At 42.5% G+C, this 20,408-nt stretch overlaps 2 protein-coding genes across 7 annotated transcripts in view; both read left to right on the forward strand.

The window, feature by feature from the left end:
* Positions 1–11,057, forward strand: part of LOC108110134 (protein sprint) — a 74,759-nt gene extending 63,702 nt beyond the window's left edge. For 5 of the 6 annotated variants that reach the window (XM_017219043.2, XM_017219040.2, XM_017219041.2 and 2 more), the window contains 5 exons: positions 1,359–2,799; positions 2,868–3,917; positions 3,985–4,236; positions 9,035–9,861; positions 10,431–11,057. In XM_017219043.2, coding sequence (XP_017074532.1) covers positions 1,359–2,799; positions 2,868–3,917; positions 3,985–4,236; positions 9,035–9,861; positions 10,431–10,760 — 3,900 coding nt within the window. In that variant the 3' untranslated portion in view covers positions 10,761–11,057. Of the gene's footprint in view, positions 1–1,358; positions 2,800–2,867; positions 3,918–3,984; positions 4,237–7,645; positions 8,911–9,034; positions 9,862–10,430 lie in introns of those variants that run through there. The other variant, XM_017219044.2, reaches the window with a different exon arrangement.
* A 4,303-nt stretch (positions 11,058–15,360) lies between these two features.
* Positions 15,361–20,050, forward strand: LOC108110143 (leucine-rich repeat-containing protein 58). Its single transcript, XM_017219058.2, has 3 exons — positions 15,361–16,185; positions 18,620–18,836; positions 18,959–20,050. Exons 1-3 carry the CDS (start codon positions 15,665–15,667, stop codon positions 19,337–19,339), a joined length of 1,119 nt encoding a protein of 372 aa, XP_017074547.1. The 5' UTR covers positions 15,361–15,664; the 3' UTR covers positions 19,340–20,050.
* Positions 20,051–20,408: the final 358 nt, after the last annotated feature.

Below are 20,408 nucleotides of genomic sequence, written 5' to 3' on the forward strand. Positions count from 1 at the left end.
AAAACGTTGCCAGAGAAAACCACCCGATTCATGGGTTCTTTTTTTTATGATTTTCTTTCAACTGCTTATTGAAAAATTGTGCGCAACTCGCACAGAAATCATAAACAACGCCACAGGGTGCACGAAAACGCCACGACCTTTAACACACCACCCCGCCCCTCTAGCAATGGTTGGCATTTATTGAAATCTGAAGACGAAAAATTATATATCTATATATGTATATGTAAGCGTGGGTGTGTCTTCATATATATAATTGCATGCTTTTAGGGTTGCTGCGATGAAAATTGAAAGGCAAATACAACAATGACGAGCGGTGGGAGGTAGGGGGAGAATCTGTAAATCGCAGAAAGTGAATCTCGTAGACTGAGGAAAAACACTTAAGAACATCTTTAGCCCTCCACCACTCGCCCTCCTCCCTCTCTCCTTGAGGAATCCTTGTCGCTTTTTAATTCCCCTTGAGTTTCTGGCGATCAGGTGGGGTAGAGGGTGGATGGTGGTTAGGGGGGGGAGGTGGCTGTAACTCAGAACTTTACAAAATTGATTGGGGAAAGATTATGAATGGAAATTATAATGAAATTGCATTTGAAAGAATTATAAAAAAAAAGGGGACATTATTAAATCGTAGCTTAGAGATTTTGTTGGCAGGACAAGGGGCTGGAAATAATTTATAAAAAAATATTTGATATTCGATTTTATTTCTCTACAAAATCAAAAATATTATTAATCAGAGAAACATATTTTCTACAGATTTTTATTATATTTTCTTTTCACATTACTTAAAGGCTTAAACGCTGCTCATTATAAAAGTTTTTTCACAGGCGATTAGCAAGAACGGTCTGGTCTTGGCCACACTTGACCAGGTTTTCTAGCAAACTGAAAAGGCATTTATAGCCATACCCGCCCCCTGCTATATGGGCTATATAAGCCAAACAACGCGATTTGTCGCAGCGTCTGCAAAGTTTTTGCCGACAACAAGAAGTGGCAAGGCACAAGAAAAATAAGAAGTGGTTGTGGGGCATTGTTGCAGGAATGGTAGAGGAGGAGGAGTAGGTACACGAAGAGTAGGGACGATTTATCATCCATAAGTGGGAATTCATGGGCGAATTGTGAACGCAACATTTAACGCGCAGTCAAAGGAAAAAGACTCACTTAAGGACTTAAACCACCATGCCAAGATATGGAAAGATAAAGCGGCGAATCTTTGTTATATATAACCCGCTGTGTGGCAGTCAAATCTTAAGGTTTGCTTTTAAGTTATGGCTTGCCAAATTGTGTGTGAAAGTTCTTTTCTAATATATATATATATATTATATACCCAGAAAACTAATCTAAACTCTATAATTTATGTTTATTTTCAGACCTTCATCGTACGTGGTTCCAGTCAGCCAAATACGATGGCAGTTTCGGTAAGATTGCCCCAGGACACGGGACCCTATATCGAGCACTATCTCATCCAGTCGCACGATAATGTTTTGAGTTTGGAAAGCTCGCGTTTCACCTTCGGTTCGATACCCTCGCTGATAGCCCACTATGCCCAATGTTGCGATGAGTTGCCGGTGCAGTTGATGTTGCCACGAGTTTTGCGCGAGGCTAACAACCGAAAGAAGCTGAGCTCTTTGGCCCTGCTGGGTCAGGAGTTCTGGAGTTATGCCAGCAGTCCGGCTCTCTTAGGTCCACCCACACCAACAGTGGCACCTTCGAAAGATCAGCATCTGCTGGATGCGAAATCACCACTCTCGTTGACAGAGACGAGTGGCCTGGGAACGGCCACGTTTTTCAGCGATGCACTGGCCAAGCCACCGCCCACAGGAGCACCACCCATCCCGGGCAGTAGTTTGTTTAGTCCCACAGGAAGTGGGCAGTTGCTGGGCTTTTTCAGTCAGGCGGGAACTCCATCTGATACCACAAACTCCAGCCTGAGCTCTTTCACCACCAGTGGAGGTCAACACCTGCAGCTACTAAGTCCGAATTCGGTGGATTCAGTGATTCTTACCATGTCACCGGTGGACAATTCGGGACATTACTTACCCGGCTCGGCTGGTGGTCCCTTGGCACCCATTTGCCCTTCGCTTGTGGACCAACAGCTGAGCACGTTCAAGGTTGCCCAAACTGCGCCCGAAATGGATCAGGTACGTCCACAGCGACCCAAGCCACCGAATACACTGAATCTCAAGCCACCGGCACCACCGTTGCGCTGGTCAAAGCCACATTCACCGGATCAGAATGGAAGTGGCAATGGAAACTTTACGGTTACCACAACGGTTACCTTTTCCATGGAGAACGGGGGAGCCAATGGTGGACCAACTGCAGCGAATGGTAATGGAAAGTTCGTAGAGGTTACCACACCGGCGGCTAGCAATCCCTTCAATGCCCTGCTCAATGGCCAGGCCAGCACTTTTCAGACATTCGCCAAGCGACTGTCACCGGAGGGCGAGTGCAAGGATACGCTGTCCTCGCAGGGATCCTCATCCAATGATGGCCGTTGGCCACCGACGGCTCGTAAGCTGCTCACCTCTCCAATGACACCGCTAACGCCCAGCGGCGGCAGCAGCAGCAGTGGCGGCAAGTCTAGGAAATCCCGAGCTGGCAAGGAGTCACAGCACTACAAGGAATCGGACATCCTTGAGAGCCCGCCACTGCAGTATTGCGCCAGTGCGTTGAGCGACAAGATCAGTGACTACGAGGATGTCTGGTCACATGATCCCAGCGATAGGGCCAGCCTGCTGACCAGTTTCCGCCCGGCACTAGACACGGTGGGTGGTGTGATGAACCGAAGGCCGGATCTGCTAGCTGAGACACGTAAGTTTTCTTGCTGAAACTCCTCTGGGAATCATATATCTAATAATCCCTTGTTTTACGCCCTTTAGCGAGCACTCCCACGCCGACGCAGCAGTCACACCTAGCGCCCTGCGAAGAGGAAACCACTGCCACGCCTAACGAATCCTCGAGTCAGTCTTTGCTTCAGTTTTCCGGCGATGTTCCAGCTCGCTCTCGAGCTGGTCTGCTCCTGCCAAATCTATCGGGACAAGCCCCGCCAGCTGCCATGACCCAATCGGTATCGGCAGCCGACGATGATGGTGGCGATACCACGCCCACGGCCGAAGGACAAACCCCTGGTGGTGGTCGCAGCAAGCAGGGCAGTCCCTTTTACGCGGAACCGGCGGATGCACTGCGTCAGGCAGGCCTGACAAGTGCAGCCACCGCCATACTGCGACGCCAGCATCGCAGCCAAGTGCTGCACGCCAGCCAAAGACATTCGGAACCACTAAAAGCGGGCTTCGGAGGATCTGGCAACGGGGCCCTGCTGCAGCCCATCGAGCTGGAGAAGCTGGCCGGCAGCCTGGATGAACTAAAACCCAAACCGAAGGTTTCCCAGCAGCAACAACAGCAGCAGCAGTCGCAGCAGCAACAACAACAACAACAGCCCACCAAGCGGGCTCGCAATCGCATCGATCACTGGCAACTGGACAGTAGCTGGGAGTTTATGGCCAAGCAGGATACGGGTAGCCATGCTGGCGGGGATTACGATACGGCAGTTATCGATTGGCAGGAAAAGGAGAATTCACTGGGCAGGGACAGTCGAGCCGATGGGCAGGGCAAGAAGCGAGCGTTGACCATCCATCAGATCATTGCCAAGCGTTTGCCAGACCTCAATCTGCCGGAACTGGTTCGTTGCTCCACGCCACCACAGACGGCTGCACTGCAGCCGCATATCCTGGGACAGGATAAGGTGGGACTTGGATGCGATGGCAGCCAGAAGTCATTCCAGAGCCAAAACGGCTGCAGGCTCTCCTCCTACGACAACGTCTTCTGCCAGAACTCATTCGGAGGCATCGATTCGGCTCAGTCCGACGATGGCACCATTTTCTCGGAACCTTGGGATTCGTCCCAGTGGGACTCCTTCCTGCCCCATGATGGTGGGTTGTTAATCTCCTTTCTCATATATATCTATTGATTTACTATATAATATGGTTTATCTTTTAGATGCCACCATCAACTCGGACACCATTCATCTGTCCAAGTGCCGACCCGCTCTCTCCGAGGACGACACTATCATCGAGGAATTACAAAGCACCAAAGACGGCAGCAATGGCAGCTGCAACCAGGACACACTGAAGGCCAATAGGAATGGTGCTGGACACCATAAGCTTAACAACAACGGCAAGGCCAATCCAAGTCGACCCAAAGTGGCCACAATTCTGCGGAATCCCAGCATGCGGGACCGTGAAGTCTTATGTAAGTTGCAGTTTTTGTTTAAGTTAAGATTAGAAAGTGAGTTAGATTAAGGACCAGTTAAGAAGCATCACTTGATAGAAGATCGTAGCCAAGCCAGCACCTGCACCAGCACTTTGCCTTCAGAGAAGCCGTCTCGTGTGCCTGGGAAGTGGAGTAACGACGAGGATGGGGATCATCACGCTCAATTGCAATCTGTTATTATTGTTGCATCATACTCGTCCCCATGGTCACCAAAACAGAACGCACGAGTCGCTGCCAACGTCTCTCTTAGCTGCTATCAGTTATCAGCGAAACATCGTCATCGATTGATGGATTGATTGAGTGCACGGAACTTAAAGATTTAAAGTAATCAATCAGAGTGTGAAAGCTCTATGTGGGGGTTTCATGGAAAAGCCTAAATTTTATGTTAAAAACTTTTGTTGCTACGAAAAATGGGTCACAGCGCTATTATGAGTAATACCAGACTACGTTTTAATATAAAAACTATAATATAAAGCGATAAAGAGCCAATACCAAGTAGGTTTGTTTCTTTTGTTTGCTTTTGTTTTGTAAAGGCCGAGAGGTTTTAGTCAATGGAAAGTCATGAAAAGTTCTTTTAGATATACTAACTTTAAAAGTAACTTCAACTCAAGGGAAAACCCTCATATTTTTATCACTAAAGCTTAAGGCTTAAACCTTTTAGTTTGATCTATATATTTCTATATACTATCACTCCTCGACTTTGCCAGCTTTTAACTAAGCAGCAGACTTAGGTCTGCCTTCCGAGGCAGTTAAAACTGGATTGCAGCGACGGCGTTCGAGTTAGCCTATCTGAATCTGAGTAAGAAAATGAAAAAAGAAAACACTACTGCTGCTGCCGCCGCCGTTCACTGAAGGCGAAGACTACAAAGCCTTGCCGAAACGAAACTTATCGGCGCTGCACAACGCCTGCCTGCCAGTCGAACCCAATTCTGAACCGCCCCGCCCCCCTTGATACCGCCCGTCAATGCATTATCCGCTGCCCCCTGATTTCTGCGTCGCAGTTTAGATATGTTTTTTTGCAAGGCAGTTGGAGAGAAGCGAGAGTGATGTACTGGGAAAATGCGGAGGAAATTTAAGGAAATATTTTACATAAAAATTTATGATTTTGGGTTGGGAAGTTTGTAGAGTCTTTGGGTAGTTCTGATGTTTGGATTATTACAGAGTTTGGGTTTTTGATTTTTAAGCTTTTTAGGAGTTCTGTTTTTGCTGAGTTCTGATTGTTCAGACACAAGATATTGATTTCTTTTATATAGAAAAACTGAGAAGATTTTTGAAAACCATCTTGTTGTAAAATTTCTAATTTGTATTACCAGGAAATAGAGACAACTTAGCCTTTTAATACCCAAAAGTTAGTTAAAAATAAAGAAAAGTTTCTGAGAAAACTTCCTTAAAAGGTTAGAAAATATCTTCTTAACCCCAAAACCCTTTAAATACCCAAAAGTTACTTAAAAATAAAGCAAAATTCCAAAGAAAACTTCCTTAAAAAAGTTAGAAACTAACTCCTTAAGACCCTTGAAAGACCCTTAAACCTCCACAGAAATGTCATAAAACTAAACATGATTTTGTTCCAAACTAGCTAGTAGTAGCTGTGTAGTGTATAACAGTATAACAGTATTACAGCCATTTGAGTGACAGACTTTGGAATGTAAACCGACGACGTAGCGACGCCGACAGCGTTTTTATCAGCGAGCGCAAATTTCACCGCGCGGAGTTAGAGACTCTGAATGGGATGCGTAATTAATATATGAGTGTAAATACAAATACAAATGCAAATGCAAATATTAATACCAACACATAGGCAAACACTAACAGATTGGAATGCTGTTAAAGAGTAGGAAAATCTCGACCTAGACAGTCTATTTTTGGGTCAGTGTAAGCAAAGACAAACACCAAATGACTGACTGCCTGGCCTGGCCTGGCCAGACAACAAAGGCCATCTGATGAAAGTTAAACAAGGGCATTTCTATTTTTAAAAACGCACTTTTTTTAAATCACTGATACTAAACGCCTTTTTGGGATTACTTATTCTGGATTTTGATTTCGGATTTTGGTCCACCCCAATTCACACGTGCTCGTTTCACATTCGCCGCCTTGCCAACTGATTTTGCTGTTTGCCTGCGGGCATTGTAAAACTTAATGGAGGAGGTGTTTTGGATTGATAAGCCAAATCTCTCTAGCCAGGGGAAAATCTTTAGCCCTTGGCATCATCAGGCAAATCTAGAGAAAATAAAGAAACAGGTACATGGGTTCAGTGATCTCTAAAATGCCAAGGCTGAAATTGAAACTGAATTGTGAACTTTGAACAAGGAAGATCGTTTAAGAACCCTCAACCCTAACCTGAAAACCTCCATTTAACGCCTGGAGGTTTTTCCGAATTGCGCATCAGAACCAAGTTGCAGGCTAATGCTGATGCAATCCGGGCAAACCATTGCATGAGAACCCGGACGGAGTCGCGATTCCAGTTTCGAGCCAGCCAGCGTGTCTGTTGATAAGACCGTTTAGGAGATGTGAGATTAGAAAAAAAAAGAGAGCACTCCAGAGCACTTTCTACAAGGACATAAGGCTGAGATCTAAGCCTAAAGTCGAAGTTTACAAGGGAGAAATAAAGGAATGAACTTAAAATTAACCTAAAATGAACTTAAAATGAACTGAAAATGAACTGAAAATGAACAGAAAATGAACACCAAACAGGGTTGCTATTCAAAAAGTCTTCCAAGGCGTCAACGACTTCTAAACTCTTACATTACTCAACATGAAAACAATAGTTCTATCTTGACTTCAATAAATCGAAACCACAGCTTACAGCTCTGATTACACTTACATGAGTAATAGAAGGGGATTCTGGAAACGCTTTTAATGGGACTCTCGAACGAACATCTGGGTTTCGTTTTGCAAACGGGGTTTCCGATTTGTTTGAGCGAACAAAAAGAACTTCTTCTCTATGAATCAGCATGGCGATGGCGATAGCTTTAGAGCCCAGCCAACAGGTAGTTGGACAGTGGGTTGGATTGGATATTGGACATTGGGCGGCTACCTGGATAGCATAGAAGGCAAACCAATCCTGGCCTGCGATTGAGTCAATTGGTTTGCGCAACTGTACCTGGATGGCCGGAAATTCCCGTGAAAATATATGATTATGGATGATCATATAAAGGACTAAGAGCGGGACTACTACCTGGGGATCTAAGATGGCCTGCTTGAGGGTGGAAAAGGTCATCGAAATGAGGCCGCCACTTGACGAGTTGACACATTTAGCGACGTCGCCGTCGCTATCTTTGTTTTTGCGGACTGCGACGTCGACTGAGAGATCATCGTAGCCGCCGACGTCGTCGTCGTCGTCGTCGTCGTCGTCGTCGTCGTCGTCTTCTTATAAACTAATGCGTATGAAGTTCAGAATTAGTTTTGCATTGGCCGCGTTTAGAGCAGCAGCCTGCGAGAGCAGAACAAAAGAAAAACAAAAATCATAACGAAAATTGAAATATCATTCAGAAAAGTTTCGAGAGAGAGAGAACGAGAAGAGAGTGAGAGTTGGTCGCGACCGCCATCGCTTATCAATCAGCCGCAGCGTGTGCCCATGAGAAACCTGCGTTTCCGCCAATTCGTTTTAGCTGGCAAGAATCGCTACCGGATATACCATGAGCTGGTTCAGAAGATCGTCGCGTGCACAGTCCGTGAGCCGCCCGCATTCGCCTTCCTCCGCCAGTCCTGCTCATCCTCATCAGCAGGAGCAGGAGCAGGAGCAGGATCAGCGGCCAGAGCAACAGCAGGACATGTCCAAGTCCTTGAGCTGGCTGGACGAGCGGTGCATTGAACGCCAAGAGCCAGAGGAGTTCTTTCACGATCCCGACCATGTGCGACACTACAAAGAGGAGGCACAGTTCCTAAGCATCATGTCCGAATGGGAGATCATCGAGCATCCACCGCAATCGAATTACTTCTCAGCGGACTTTGAAGAAGAGCTGCTGCAGCAAAGGACACAGCTGCCTATTAGTTCGCTGGAGGAGATCTCATCCAAGAATAACGATGAGAATGAGCCAGAGGCTAAAGCAAAGACAAAACCCAAACGTAAACGCAAGTTCCTGGAGCTGCTATTCGTAGATAATATACAGACTGGGATTGCCCTGCCGCAGAATGCAGATGATAACCAACAGCGGGAATCTTCCTCTCCATCGGCAGTGCTGTGTAAAAAGTCGAGGAAATCTAGCAGCTCGGCTAGTAGTATTACCACTCCATCCATCACCACCTGTCCGCAACAGGTGCTCAAAGACTGTCGCATCAATCGCAAGCAACTGAAGACTGAGGCCTTGGCCGGCTCCATAATGGGCGCCATTGGGAAGTGTCCAGCCGGCGAGGATTCCATGCCGAATGTAGCCAGCAACGAGCCGGATCAATGCCATCCTGGTGAGCTCAACACCTGTGATCACTACGACATCAAACAGTTCTTTCACCTGGACGAACAGGGCAACATCCTGCTGAACATGGCCCATATTGTCGAATGCCAGGCACTGGGCCTGTGCCTGCAATCCGAGAGTCGTCGTCTCTATCGACGCTATCGACGTGGCTGTGAGTGTGCCGACGAGGACTTTTGCCGGAGTCGTGGATGCTGTCGCATCCTGCGACGTTTGCTTAGACTTTTGTGTGAATTAATAGCTGGTAAGGATTGGGTTCTAGGATAATGCATAGAGGATAGTAGTAGGGAGACTTAGATAACTAGCATTTAAGATTATCCAATTTATTATCTAAAAACTAACAAATCCCGTTTTCTTTCTTCTTTCAGGTCACCCCCGTAACAAGATGAGCATCCAGAGCAGCGGCCCCGGCGACTCTTTAAGGGCCTATACCCTACAATTGGCCCAGGATCCCAGCTCCACATTTGCCCGCAACATCGAAAACTTCATCTGCTGCACCAAGGAATCCCGAGAAGCGGCGCCCCAGGTGGTGATGCGCAATATGCGGCAGTTTATGAGCGGCATGAAGAACTACCTGGTAAAGCATGGCGAGGGCAAGTTCCATGCCGAACTGGAAACGGCGAGGGCGCGACTAAAATCCGATGAGTTTCTCAATTTGGACGCCATGCTGGAGACGGTGATGCATCAGTTGGTGGTCCTACCACTCCGAGAGCATCTCTATGGCATTTTTGTGGATCACTATCAGCGAAGCGAGGATATCCAGTTGCTGGCTCAGAATGTTCGCTATGCCTGCGAACGGGAAGCTGCCGACTTTGGCATTCGTCCAACGGTTACGCCGCCTTCACAGGGCGCCCTGCGACTTATCGCCAATCTGCTGTGCCGCCTCCAGGAGGCTGAGTTGCCTCTGGATAAGCTCGAGCTCTTCCTGTGCGTCATCTCAACGGTATTCGATGCCACCGGCTGTCCACGTGGCCAGCAACTGGGCGCCGATGACTTCCTGCCCGTGCTCGTCTATGTGGTGGCCAAGTGTGGCTTTGTGGGCGCCGAGATCGAGGCGGAGTTCATGTGGGGCCTCCTGCAGCCAACGTTGCTAAATGGAGAGCCGGGCTATTACCTAACAGCCCTCTGCAGCGCCGTTCAGGTGCTGAAGACCTTCATGGCCTCCGAGGGGGAGAGCGGCAGCGGATCTCTGGATGTAAGTAACAGAAGTGAATGAGCTGGGTTTCCCTGTTTTCCCTTTTTCCCATTTCCATTTCCCTGAATTAGTTTTTATTTCTAATTTAATTGAAAGTATTTTCTTAGTTTTTAATGTTTATAAAATAACTTGACTTGACGCTTGGAAATAAGACTTGAAATTGGTTTAGGATACTAGATACTATCTTATCTGGATTAACTATCTTTAGTATTAACTACAATAAGCTCTTTTTTATGATAAAAAGATAATCTTTAATCTTTTTTGTTCGGCTAAAATCAAAAGGTTTTAGGTTGACAGACTTCTTTTAATTTTATTTTTAACTTTTTCTACAAACAATAAATCGAAATTGCAAACATAAATTAAAAAAAAACAGATTTTATCAATAATCTAAAACGAGAAAGCATAAAAGGAGACTTCTTTGAAAGAGAAAATAGTATAGGATATGAGAAGATAAAAGAAAAATCTAATCATTTGAATTTTCCAGCACTTTGCCCACAGAAACCCAGCTCAAGCTTCTTAAACCCCAAAAAGTTCTTCACTTAACTAACCACATTCCCTTTCACTTACAGTGGCGTTCCAGCTGCCTGCCCGCCTGTTCCAGTGTGCTGCGCGTGATCATACCAGACGAGTGCAATGGCTCCTTGCAGACCAGGACACTGCCAGTACGGCCGCATACTACCACGCGTGAGGTGTGTCGCATCATTGCCCATAAGGCGAGAATTACGAATCCCCAGGACTATGCACTCTTCAAGCTGGTGGATGGCGAGGAGACATTACTAACAGACGCCGAGTGTCCACAGGATGCACGACTGGCGGCCAAGGGGAAGCATTGTATGTTGGCGTATAAAAGGATTGATGCCAAGATCGCTTGGCCAACTGCCCAGCTGGCAGGACACTGATGCAGCTGCAAGGGATTTAGCCCGACTACGACTACCGCACCAACAGCCCGCCCTGCCCGCCCTGCCCTGCCCTTCTTGCTCACTAACCAAGCATATTTGATTAATAATTTATTATTATTACATTAAAATATACTTAGTAGCCTGTAAGTAAAGCTAATTAATGCTAAATTAGAAAGCATCTAATGTGTACTAAACATCAGTATTGAGTTAAGTGTTTTTTTTTTTCCTGACCCCCAAAACGGGTTCATGACCCCCCCTCAACATTTTTTTGCTAATAAATGTACTATGCGGATAATACATATACCCACACATACATATACATATATATATATATACGATATATAAACTTTTAGCGATTAGAAATGCAATATATATCTGCACAAAGGAAGGTCAAGAAGAAGTCATCTAAATCTACGAATCTAAACTCGAAACATATTTGCTAGCACGAGCATGCCATACCATTTCGGTGTGGATCTTGTGTGTGCCAAACCCTGGAGACCAAAAGCACAGTTCAACAATCACACACAGCAATCAACAATCAATCAATCATTCAAACCATTCAATCAAGCAGAGTAAACGATTTTGCGAGATCAGTGCATACCATCAAACTACACAAAAGGCATTTAGGTGTGTGAATGGGTTTCGTGTTTTTTTTTTTTAAGAAGCTAAACCATATTAAATATATATATATATATACATATTAAAATATATAAAAACCAATAAATTTTAATATTTATGTTCAACTAAAAACACTGCTATCAAACCTTGAGATATACATAAATCTAAATACATATTTTTTTGTATACTTTGTAAAATAATGTGACACGTAATCCAAATAGCAAGCAAATAAATAACCAAAATAAAACTAAAGTGGATTAATTTTTGTATTAAATGGTAACTTTACTAATTAAATTTTAAGTCAAACAGTGAAAAATATGTGTCCTTAACCAGTTTTAATTTGAATAGAAAGGTTCTAACCTAGCTGTTGGTTCCTCAAAATAGACCTCCCTCTTCATTAAAAACCTCAAATTGCAGCATACTTTGCGGCTGGAGGGGGATTTTAATACAAACTTAAATTGAAATTTGCAAAACACACAGATGTGCTCATCCAGAAAACAGTAAAGTACAGTTATTCGAGCAGCCTGATCTCTGATTTTTTTTTAAAATTATTTTTCCTCTTTTAGGGATTAGAGAGGTTGTGGGCTATCGCCCGAGTTCGGGTTCACTTCAAATCGACTCCCCAAAGTAAAAATCCAGAGCCATCTGGGCACTTAAATTCGAAACAGACGGCGCGACAGATAGCGATAATGGACGATGATAGATTTGCAAAGGCGATAGATTTGCATTGGGTTTTAAAATAAAATTGCCCATATGCGGATTTAATGTCGCCAAGAATTGTTACTCTCATGGTGAACTCTCCTCTGGGAAAAATATAAAAAAACTGAAAAATAATAGCCGAATCAAATGTCGCGAGTTAATCTGGTCTATAGTAGAACAACTATCGACGTTGCTCTGCTCGCTTTGTTTTGATAGAAATTTAAATTCGGTGCGATAAGGACCACATACTCACATAAATGGATGACGACAGACGGACAGATCGACGGACAAACGGACAGACGGACATTGACTTAACTTTCAAATTCGCAACGTGTGCAAAAAGGCACCAAAAACAAAAAACAAAGTCTGCACAGAACAAAAAATGAACACAGAATGATATGATCTTTTAAATAGTTTATTTAAAAAGAAGGTAATATAAAATATATTAAGAAATATTTTATAGAAACAAAAACCAAAGGATTTTTATAGCAATTTATGGTTCATAGCCATCAAATATCCTTCTCGATGAGAATTTTTGTAATTTCTTTTTTGAGCTTCAGCTACAGTTTTAGTTTCTACATTGATTTTTAAACTTTTAACATGATTTTGTATTTAAATCTTTGGATAATAATACATATTTTCCATATTTATTTTACAGTTTTTTTGCCTTAACCAAAAAGCTTTAAAAATATTACCAAAAAACGAAATCTACTCCTTGAAATCAATTTCTTGTGCGCATTGTTTTTGCGATAGCCGTCGGTAATGCGATAATTATTAATTATAATTGATAGCCGAGTTAGTAGCCGACTAGCAATAAGCATACCTTTAGGTAAATAGTTTTGGCTTCTGATAATGTTTTTCAAAAATATACCAAATGTCTAGACATTGCTCAGTCCCTTAATAACTATTATACAAGCAAGCATAAGTTTTTGATAGAATCCCTTAACTTTTTGTCATAATTAAATCTTGCTTTTTGTTACACATTTAAGTTAAGTTAATATTATATATTTGAAGTTGTTCTGTTAAGTTTTCCTTTGTTTTGTTATCGTGCAACAGTTGTAAATTGATACAGATTGGAGTTTGAGCATGCTATAAATTTTTGGTTTAATTATAAATAGATAGCTGGCCAACGATCGCCATCGCTTGGCCTGGCCAGTCGTGATCGCTGAGGCTCTTGATTTTTTGTGATATTTTTTGAGTGTGTGTTGACTCTTATCAGTGCGACACAGCGACAGCAACAACAATGGCAATAGCAACAAAAAGGTCCAATGACGTGATAATAAACAATTATTGCCACGCCAAATATTCCCAGCCCCAAAAGCCCCATCCCCCGTACCGAAGAAGAAGATTTAGTAGCCAAACATCAGTACACAGAAAACAAAATGTAAGTAGGTTTTGATTTCTTTGGATTTATAGATTTTATAGATTTTTTACAGATATCATAAGCGAATTGCTAATTTCTTTAAATAGAAAGTTCTTTAAGTTTTTTAGATATCGTAAATGTATAAATATGATATTTTTAAGCAAACCTTCCATCTCTTAATAGTTTCTTAATGATCTAATAAGTTATTTTATAATTATAATATTTTCAGTATTTTTCAAACATTAGTTACTCAATTCTTAAGATTTTTATCAAACTTTCGCAATGTGTTAATCGTTAATTCGATTACAAAAACATTTTAGCAACTTTCTTTAATTACTAACAATAATATCTCTGGATTTTTTTTCACAGTGCCGCAACAAATGATCGCAGGGGGCGCAGAAGGGGCGGAGCGATGTTTTGATTAGACGCTCCTAAGTACAGAAAGTCAGGCGGGCAATAAAAACAAAAGATTGACGAGAGTAAATATATTGATTATTGCACGGATGAAGTGGGCTGTTCGATAACTTTTCGCACAAGTCCCGACAAACTAACGAGCCTAAGCCAGAGCCAAAGCCAATTGGTCATTTAGTGAACTGGTGATTGGTGGAAGGAAATCGATGGTGTTAATGGAGAGAAGTGGGTTAAGGGGTGACAGCCGACGGATGTGTCATAAAATAAATTCAAGTCCCGGTCCCAGTCCCAGTCCCGGTGCTCGTGTGATCAATCGATGCGATCTTTAGACATTGAAAACCTTGTGGCAGTTGAAAAGTTGTTGAACTTTTACTTTTTCAGTAGCTTTCATTAAGGATCGTAGATTATTTTTATCGGATATGTTATGTTATATCTAATGGAGTATCCTTTGAAGGCCCTTGTTTTTCCTTATATGTTATGGATACATTATCAAGATTCCACCAAAGGAAATACTTCTGTACTTTCTTTTTCAAATTTTTCAAATTTTTCTAAATACATTTTTTGTGATCAACTTCTTATATATTCTAAAAACCTTTCATAACATGATCAATATTTATGAATATTACATAATATTTACATAAATCCAAATCTCTGTTTATCAACTTCTTTATTCTTCTTATACTCCTTCAAAATTCCTTGCAATCTTCGGATCCGGGTTCCCCGATATTTCTTACCCAACCAGATAGGAAAAACCTCTCAACAAAGCTTCTACAATATTTATTTTTGTTATATTATAATTGTTGAACGTGATCCGAAGTGGAAGCCATAAACAATTTCAATAAAATAATTAATGTCAAATAATTGATAATGACGAAAGTATTTATATGGTTCCCAGAAGTCAGACATAAATACGGATGGTCTAGCATTTTCCAGTTACCGATAAGCTCGCTTTTACACCCACCCCACTAGAAGGCAATCCAACTGTTTGGCCCACCCACGCGAAATCTGGTACCTTTGGCCCAGTATCAGAAACCGTACTACTTCTAGTACTAATACCACCAACATAATCATAACTAAAACCAGGCCCGTGCTAATAATCGTATTACGCATACGCCTTGTGCACAAAGAGCGATCACATTTGCACATTGGTTTGGGAATAATTATTATGAAATATTGAAATGATTTGTGAAATGATTTCCATTCATTTTGATTTAGCCTTATCTTATTTTGTTAAAATTACAAACAATTTATATTACTCATCCGCAACGTTGGTTAAATCCTAGTAGATAATCTGAAAGTAAGTTAAGACGATATGATGTTTTCTTGATGATTATATATATTCTTTTGTACTGATGAATACTGATCGATACATTCTTTCCAAAGAACCATATATCTCGTCCCACTGTGCCGCGAGAGCGAGAGAAACCACCTAGTTAGCGCAATCGCAATCTGTGGCCCAGCCGAAGATCCAATCGCATGCCGCTGATATAGTCTCATATATAGTCGAATAGTCTTGGCTCGGCGATCTGGAAAGCAGCCGCCGTCAAAGCAAACCACTTGGCATTCGCGCTGGGCAAGCTGAGCAGTGCGAGCGTCAAGTGTCGCGACGGTTTTTTCAACTTTTTCACCGCTGACAACTGTTTTTTGTTTTCGTAAAGCGTTGCGTTGCGTTGCGTTATTATTTTTTTTGTGTTTTTGTGCTTGCGCGAGAGCGTTCGATCGATCGAGCTACTCGATCATCAGTGGTAAACAAAGCGAGATCGCGCCATCATCCAGTGAGCAGCATCATTAACCAGGACAGACCGATCCAGCCATGGAGGTGTACACGTCAGACAGCTCGGACACGGATTCGCGAGAGCAGAAGACCCTGGACTTTGGGCGCATGAGCCTAGACCTGGTGACCCTTGAAGATCATCTGGCCTCCCCGCAAAAGGCTCTGCTTAAGTCCAGTGGCGACATCGAGACCATGCTGCTCAATCACAATCGCCTGGTGGGTCTGCCCCGTCTCCTGATGCAGTTCGCCAATCTGAAGGTCCTGGATCTCAGCTCAAATGCCATCACCACTTTGCCGGATGCCGTCTGTCAGCTGCCTTTAGTGACTCTGATTGCCAAGAACAACCTGTTGACCAATGCCTCGCTTCCCAAGTCTTTGCTGTCCAAACAGGCCAATAGTACTTTCGGTGGAACCACCTCAACGCTCAAGGAACTCAATCTGAGTGGCAACCAGTTGACCCACTTCCCGGAGCAGGTCACCGAGCTGCGACACCTCAAGTACTTGTATCTGGGCGCCAACAAGATCTCCAGCATCTCAAAGGATATCTGGAAGATGCAGAGGTATGTCAATGTTCTCTATGGCATGTTTGGCCAACTGTTTTTGTTTGGTTGGGTAAAAACCCAAACCATTTCATTGTTAAAACCAAAAACGATTTTTATCAGCTTTTTTTTTTTTGGTTTCTAATAACCGTTGCTGGTGGGAATATTTATCTATGATTTCAATGTTTGGTATACAAAGAGAACGAAACTAGAAGAGGTTAGTTAGCTTTCAGGGCTAAGAACAGGGTCAGTTTGAAGAGTTAAAACAGCGAAAGAAATCCGTTTCAAAGGGAAAACTGCAGTGCAGTGGAAAACGTTTTTCCTTTAAAAACTAAAACAAATTCTTCTCAAATTTTCGGCAAATTTCAGTTAAGTTATGTGAAGGTCAAAAATAAAACTTAGACTGACAAACAATGGTCAAAACACATTGAAAAGGGCGATAAGTCAAAACAAAATTAATAGTATAGATAACGTGAAATGAGCAAGTTTTCTAATTTATGAGCAGCAATTATAATTCTATTGTCTACGTGAAGAGGGAAATGGTCGAATTTCACCCTTTACCAGGGTAAACCTTTCTAATCATTATCAACTGCCGATCAGTCGATCAACAAGAATATATAAAGTTACTTTGAAAAACAAACATTTGTTGATTGTTTTTTATTAATGTTTTTTTTTTTCAAGATGATCAATAGAGTGCATTTATACTAGATACATGACTAACTAAGTAACTAACTAATAGCAAACTAATATATATTTTTGATTTTAAAATATATTTTAAAGTTATTTTTGCCAAAAGTATTTGGTCTTTCCCAATCTGCGCCCTCAAAAAGGACTCGGACTTTCCCATTTCTGCGAGTGCACCCCCCTCTTGCCTCTTGCGGCTTGACATTGGCCACTCGTGGAGAAGGGGCGACGACTGGCGAGCTCTGTTGCTTTTGCTGTTGCCATGTATAAAAGTCCAAGCACAGACGAGATCGTAATATATAGCTATAAAGCCGCTGAGCTGATAACGCCAGTCTGCCTGCCTGCCTGCCAGCCTGCCTACCACTTGTCCGGCGATTTGGCGGTTCGATGGATCGCAGTGGATTGGCGGATCGTCAGGTTGGCCGGGGAGTTGGGTGGTCGGTTGGTGCTGGCGTCGTAAAAGCCAAATCTATCAAAAACACGTACTCGAATCGACCCAACCGATTTGGTCGGCCCATAAAGATACGGCCATGTATTAATATAATAATAAACAAAGAGCAAAAATGGCACAAATAAAAAAAAATCGCACAACAAAAACTCCAAATATCAGTTGAAAACAAATTAAGCAATAAAGTAATCTTTGGTCAAGTGTTGACTCGACTAGTTGATACCCTGTACTACCATTATATATATATATTATTTGGGTTTAATTTCAAGTTGTGTTCTTTTTATACTTTCATATAAGCCAAATCTTAATGAAATGTATGCCCAACATACCCAACACCCTTAAGAATACAGGGTATATAAATTTAAATGGGCTGTAGTTATCAGAGGGCCTGGACTTTGCAACGTCTACGGGGGGAATTGATTGTTTCGCACTTAAAATCCCAAGAATGTGAAGAGGATCCTAAGGCCAGTAGGTACAAGGGCTGCACTCTGTACAGTGAGCGCCATAAACTATGACATAACCTGTGTCGATTATGTGAACCCCTCAGCTTAGTGATTCATAAATACATACACTTAATATTATCAAGAGAGAAATTAAAACACAAAAATGTTTAATGAAAATGCTCTTCTTAGCTAATCAAGTCTATTCTTATGTCTTGTATATTTAACTGTCAGTCATAACTTTAGACTATCACTAACCTGCGTATATATATTTAATATTTAATTAAATTCTTATTTTGAGAAATCATAAATTTGCTTTATCAAGTCAAGTGTCCGTTTAGAATACCAAAAAAAAAAATAATAAACCCAAATCATCTTGAATTGTCGCACAAAATTGGAAAGTAAAAATTTTTCAAGGGCTTAAGGCTAACTAATTAAAAAACTCCTCTTAAAAACCTCTTATTTAATATTAATTATATTCAAAAATAATTCCAATATTTCGGCTTAATAAAACTAAAGGGTATATTATTTTTGACTGCACCCAAGGCCACAGTCATACGACTTGGTTCTCTCCAAACTTTGAACTTTGGGCTTGAATATGTTTGTATTTGGTTACCAATACCGCTAATCAACTTAATTTAAATATTTTCTCTGCGTATACCTCTCAATTTCTTCCAGTGGTGCTCACATGGCTATTTTATAGCTTAATTATGAGCTTATCAGAATTCGTACTAAAAAGTTAATACCCTTTTGAAATTGATTATTATGGGTGGAATTAAAATTATAAACAGCTGTTAATTAGTAACAAAAGTTAGCTAGGGAAAACATTTATCTTTTTAAATTATTAAACTAAACTTGCAATATTATTGATTATTAATTTTAGCCTACATGTGTTGTCTTTGGGTGGCAATCTGATCAGCGAAGTGCCCGAGGCGGTGGGCTCACTTAACCAGCTGCAGGCTCTCGTCCTTTGCGATAACCTCATCGAGATCCTGCCAACGAGCATCGCCCGACTGAAGAACCTCAAGTCGCTGTTGCTCCACAAGAACCGACTCCGACATCTTCCCAAGGACATTGTGGCACTGAAGAACCTGACGGAGGTAAGATTGATATCAATATTGATATGATATTATTAGAATAGTTGAACCATTTCCTTGCCTTAAGTTTTAAGTAATCCCTTAGCTTACTAACCCCTTGACCTTCGTTCTCTCTTCATTCACAGCTAAGTCTCCGCGACAATCCGCTGGTGGTACGCTTTGTGCAGGATATGGCATTGAAGCCACCCACTCTCCTGGAACTGGCCGGTCGTATGGTTAAGGCCAGCGGCCAGCGACCCGGACCCTATGACATCCCAAGGACACTGGCTGAGTATTTGAACAGCGCCAATTGCTGTGTGAATCCCAACTGCAAGGGCGTCTTCTTTGACAATCGGGTAGAGCACATCAAATTCGTGGACTTCTGTGGAAAGTATCGAGTGCCATTGCTGCAGTACCTCTGCTCCTCCAAGTGCATTGAGCCAGAGCAGCCGGCGGCTAGGGGTTCAGCCGTGCCGGCGGCGAACGCCAGCAGCGGCTTCATGATGCGCAAGGTCCTGCTGGGCTAGCCGGCCAAACCGGCCCGGCCCGGCCCCCACTCCGGCTCCTGGGCCATATCCATATTATCCGGGAGCGCGAACGGAGCGTCGACCGATCCGGTATCGGATTTGGAGCGGACACAGAGAGACGAAATCGATATCGGATTAGGAATCGGAGGCGGAAGCGGAATCGGGAATCGGGAATGGAAACGAAAACATAGAACGGTAGCGGAAATGGTGAGCGGACCCACGCGTTCCGAGGAGCCGAGGAGTCCGGCAGCCACCTGGAGTTAACCGCTATCTGGGATTCCCCCCTCCCATATTGGCTTCTTCACACGTTATCAAATCCAATTTGAACTAGTTTTGCTATAAGTGATTACGACCTGTTTGTTTGCTCGCTCGCTCCTTGCGTGCCATATTCTCTGTTTCTGTTTGTTTGTTTGCTTGTTGTTATCCACACTTACACAATCTATACCAAAGAAACTCTGGCTGGCTTTCACTGGGCAGTAAAAAGGATTCAAGTGGCTTACAAAGCATTCGGTGATATATATACTCTATATACCTATATATGAAAGATTGCAGTAGTTGAGTGCCTTTGTCTGCGAATGCAGTCCAACCACCTTATCAAGACCCACTAATTGAGTTAGTAACAAAAACTAGTGAAACCAAAAAGAATAGATATTCCATTCAGCCTTTTCTTAGAACTATAGAAATGCAAACCTAATAAAATTTTGACCAGTAGTTGTCCGATTCCGTTGGTTATTTCAACTATATAGGTTAAAATTATATAAAATATATTATTGTCAATTATAAAAGAAAATACCTCTTGTACTGCCTTGGACAGTACTATTTTGCATAAAGGATCACCTTTAGATATTCCAGCGATTCCATAGATGATCCTCAACCTGAAACAATTTTAAATATATTTACTTCCATAATGCGTTTTTCTAAAATAAAAGCTTGATCTAACCTAATCAAGCCAACCATCGATATAAGACTGAAAACATATTAAAAGAAAACCCACAACCCATGCATCAAGGATAACACCTTCGACGTATTCGTATGGATAGTGTTTATTGTGTGTTTAATCGCTCACAAC

The sequence above is a fragment of the Drosophila eugracilis genome, unplaced genomic scaffold, assembly GCF_018153835.1.
Source record: "Drosophila eugracilis isolate 14026-0451.02 unplaced genomic scaffold, ASM1815383v1 contig_2155, whole genome shotgun sequence".
Lineage (NCBI taxonomy): Eukaryota > Metazoa > Arthropoda > Insecta > Diptera > Drosophilidae > Drosophila > Drosophila eugracilis.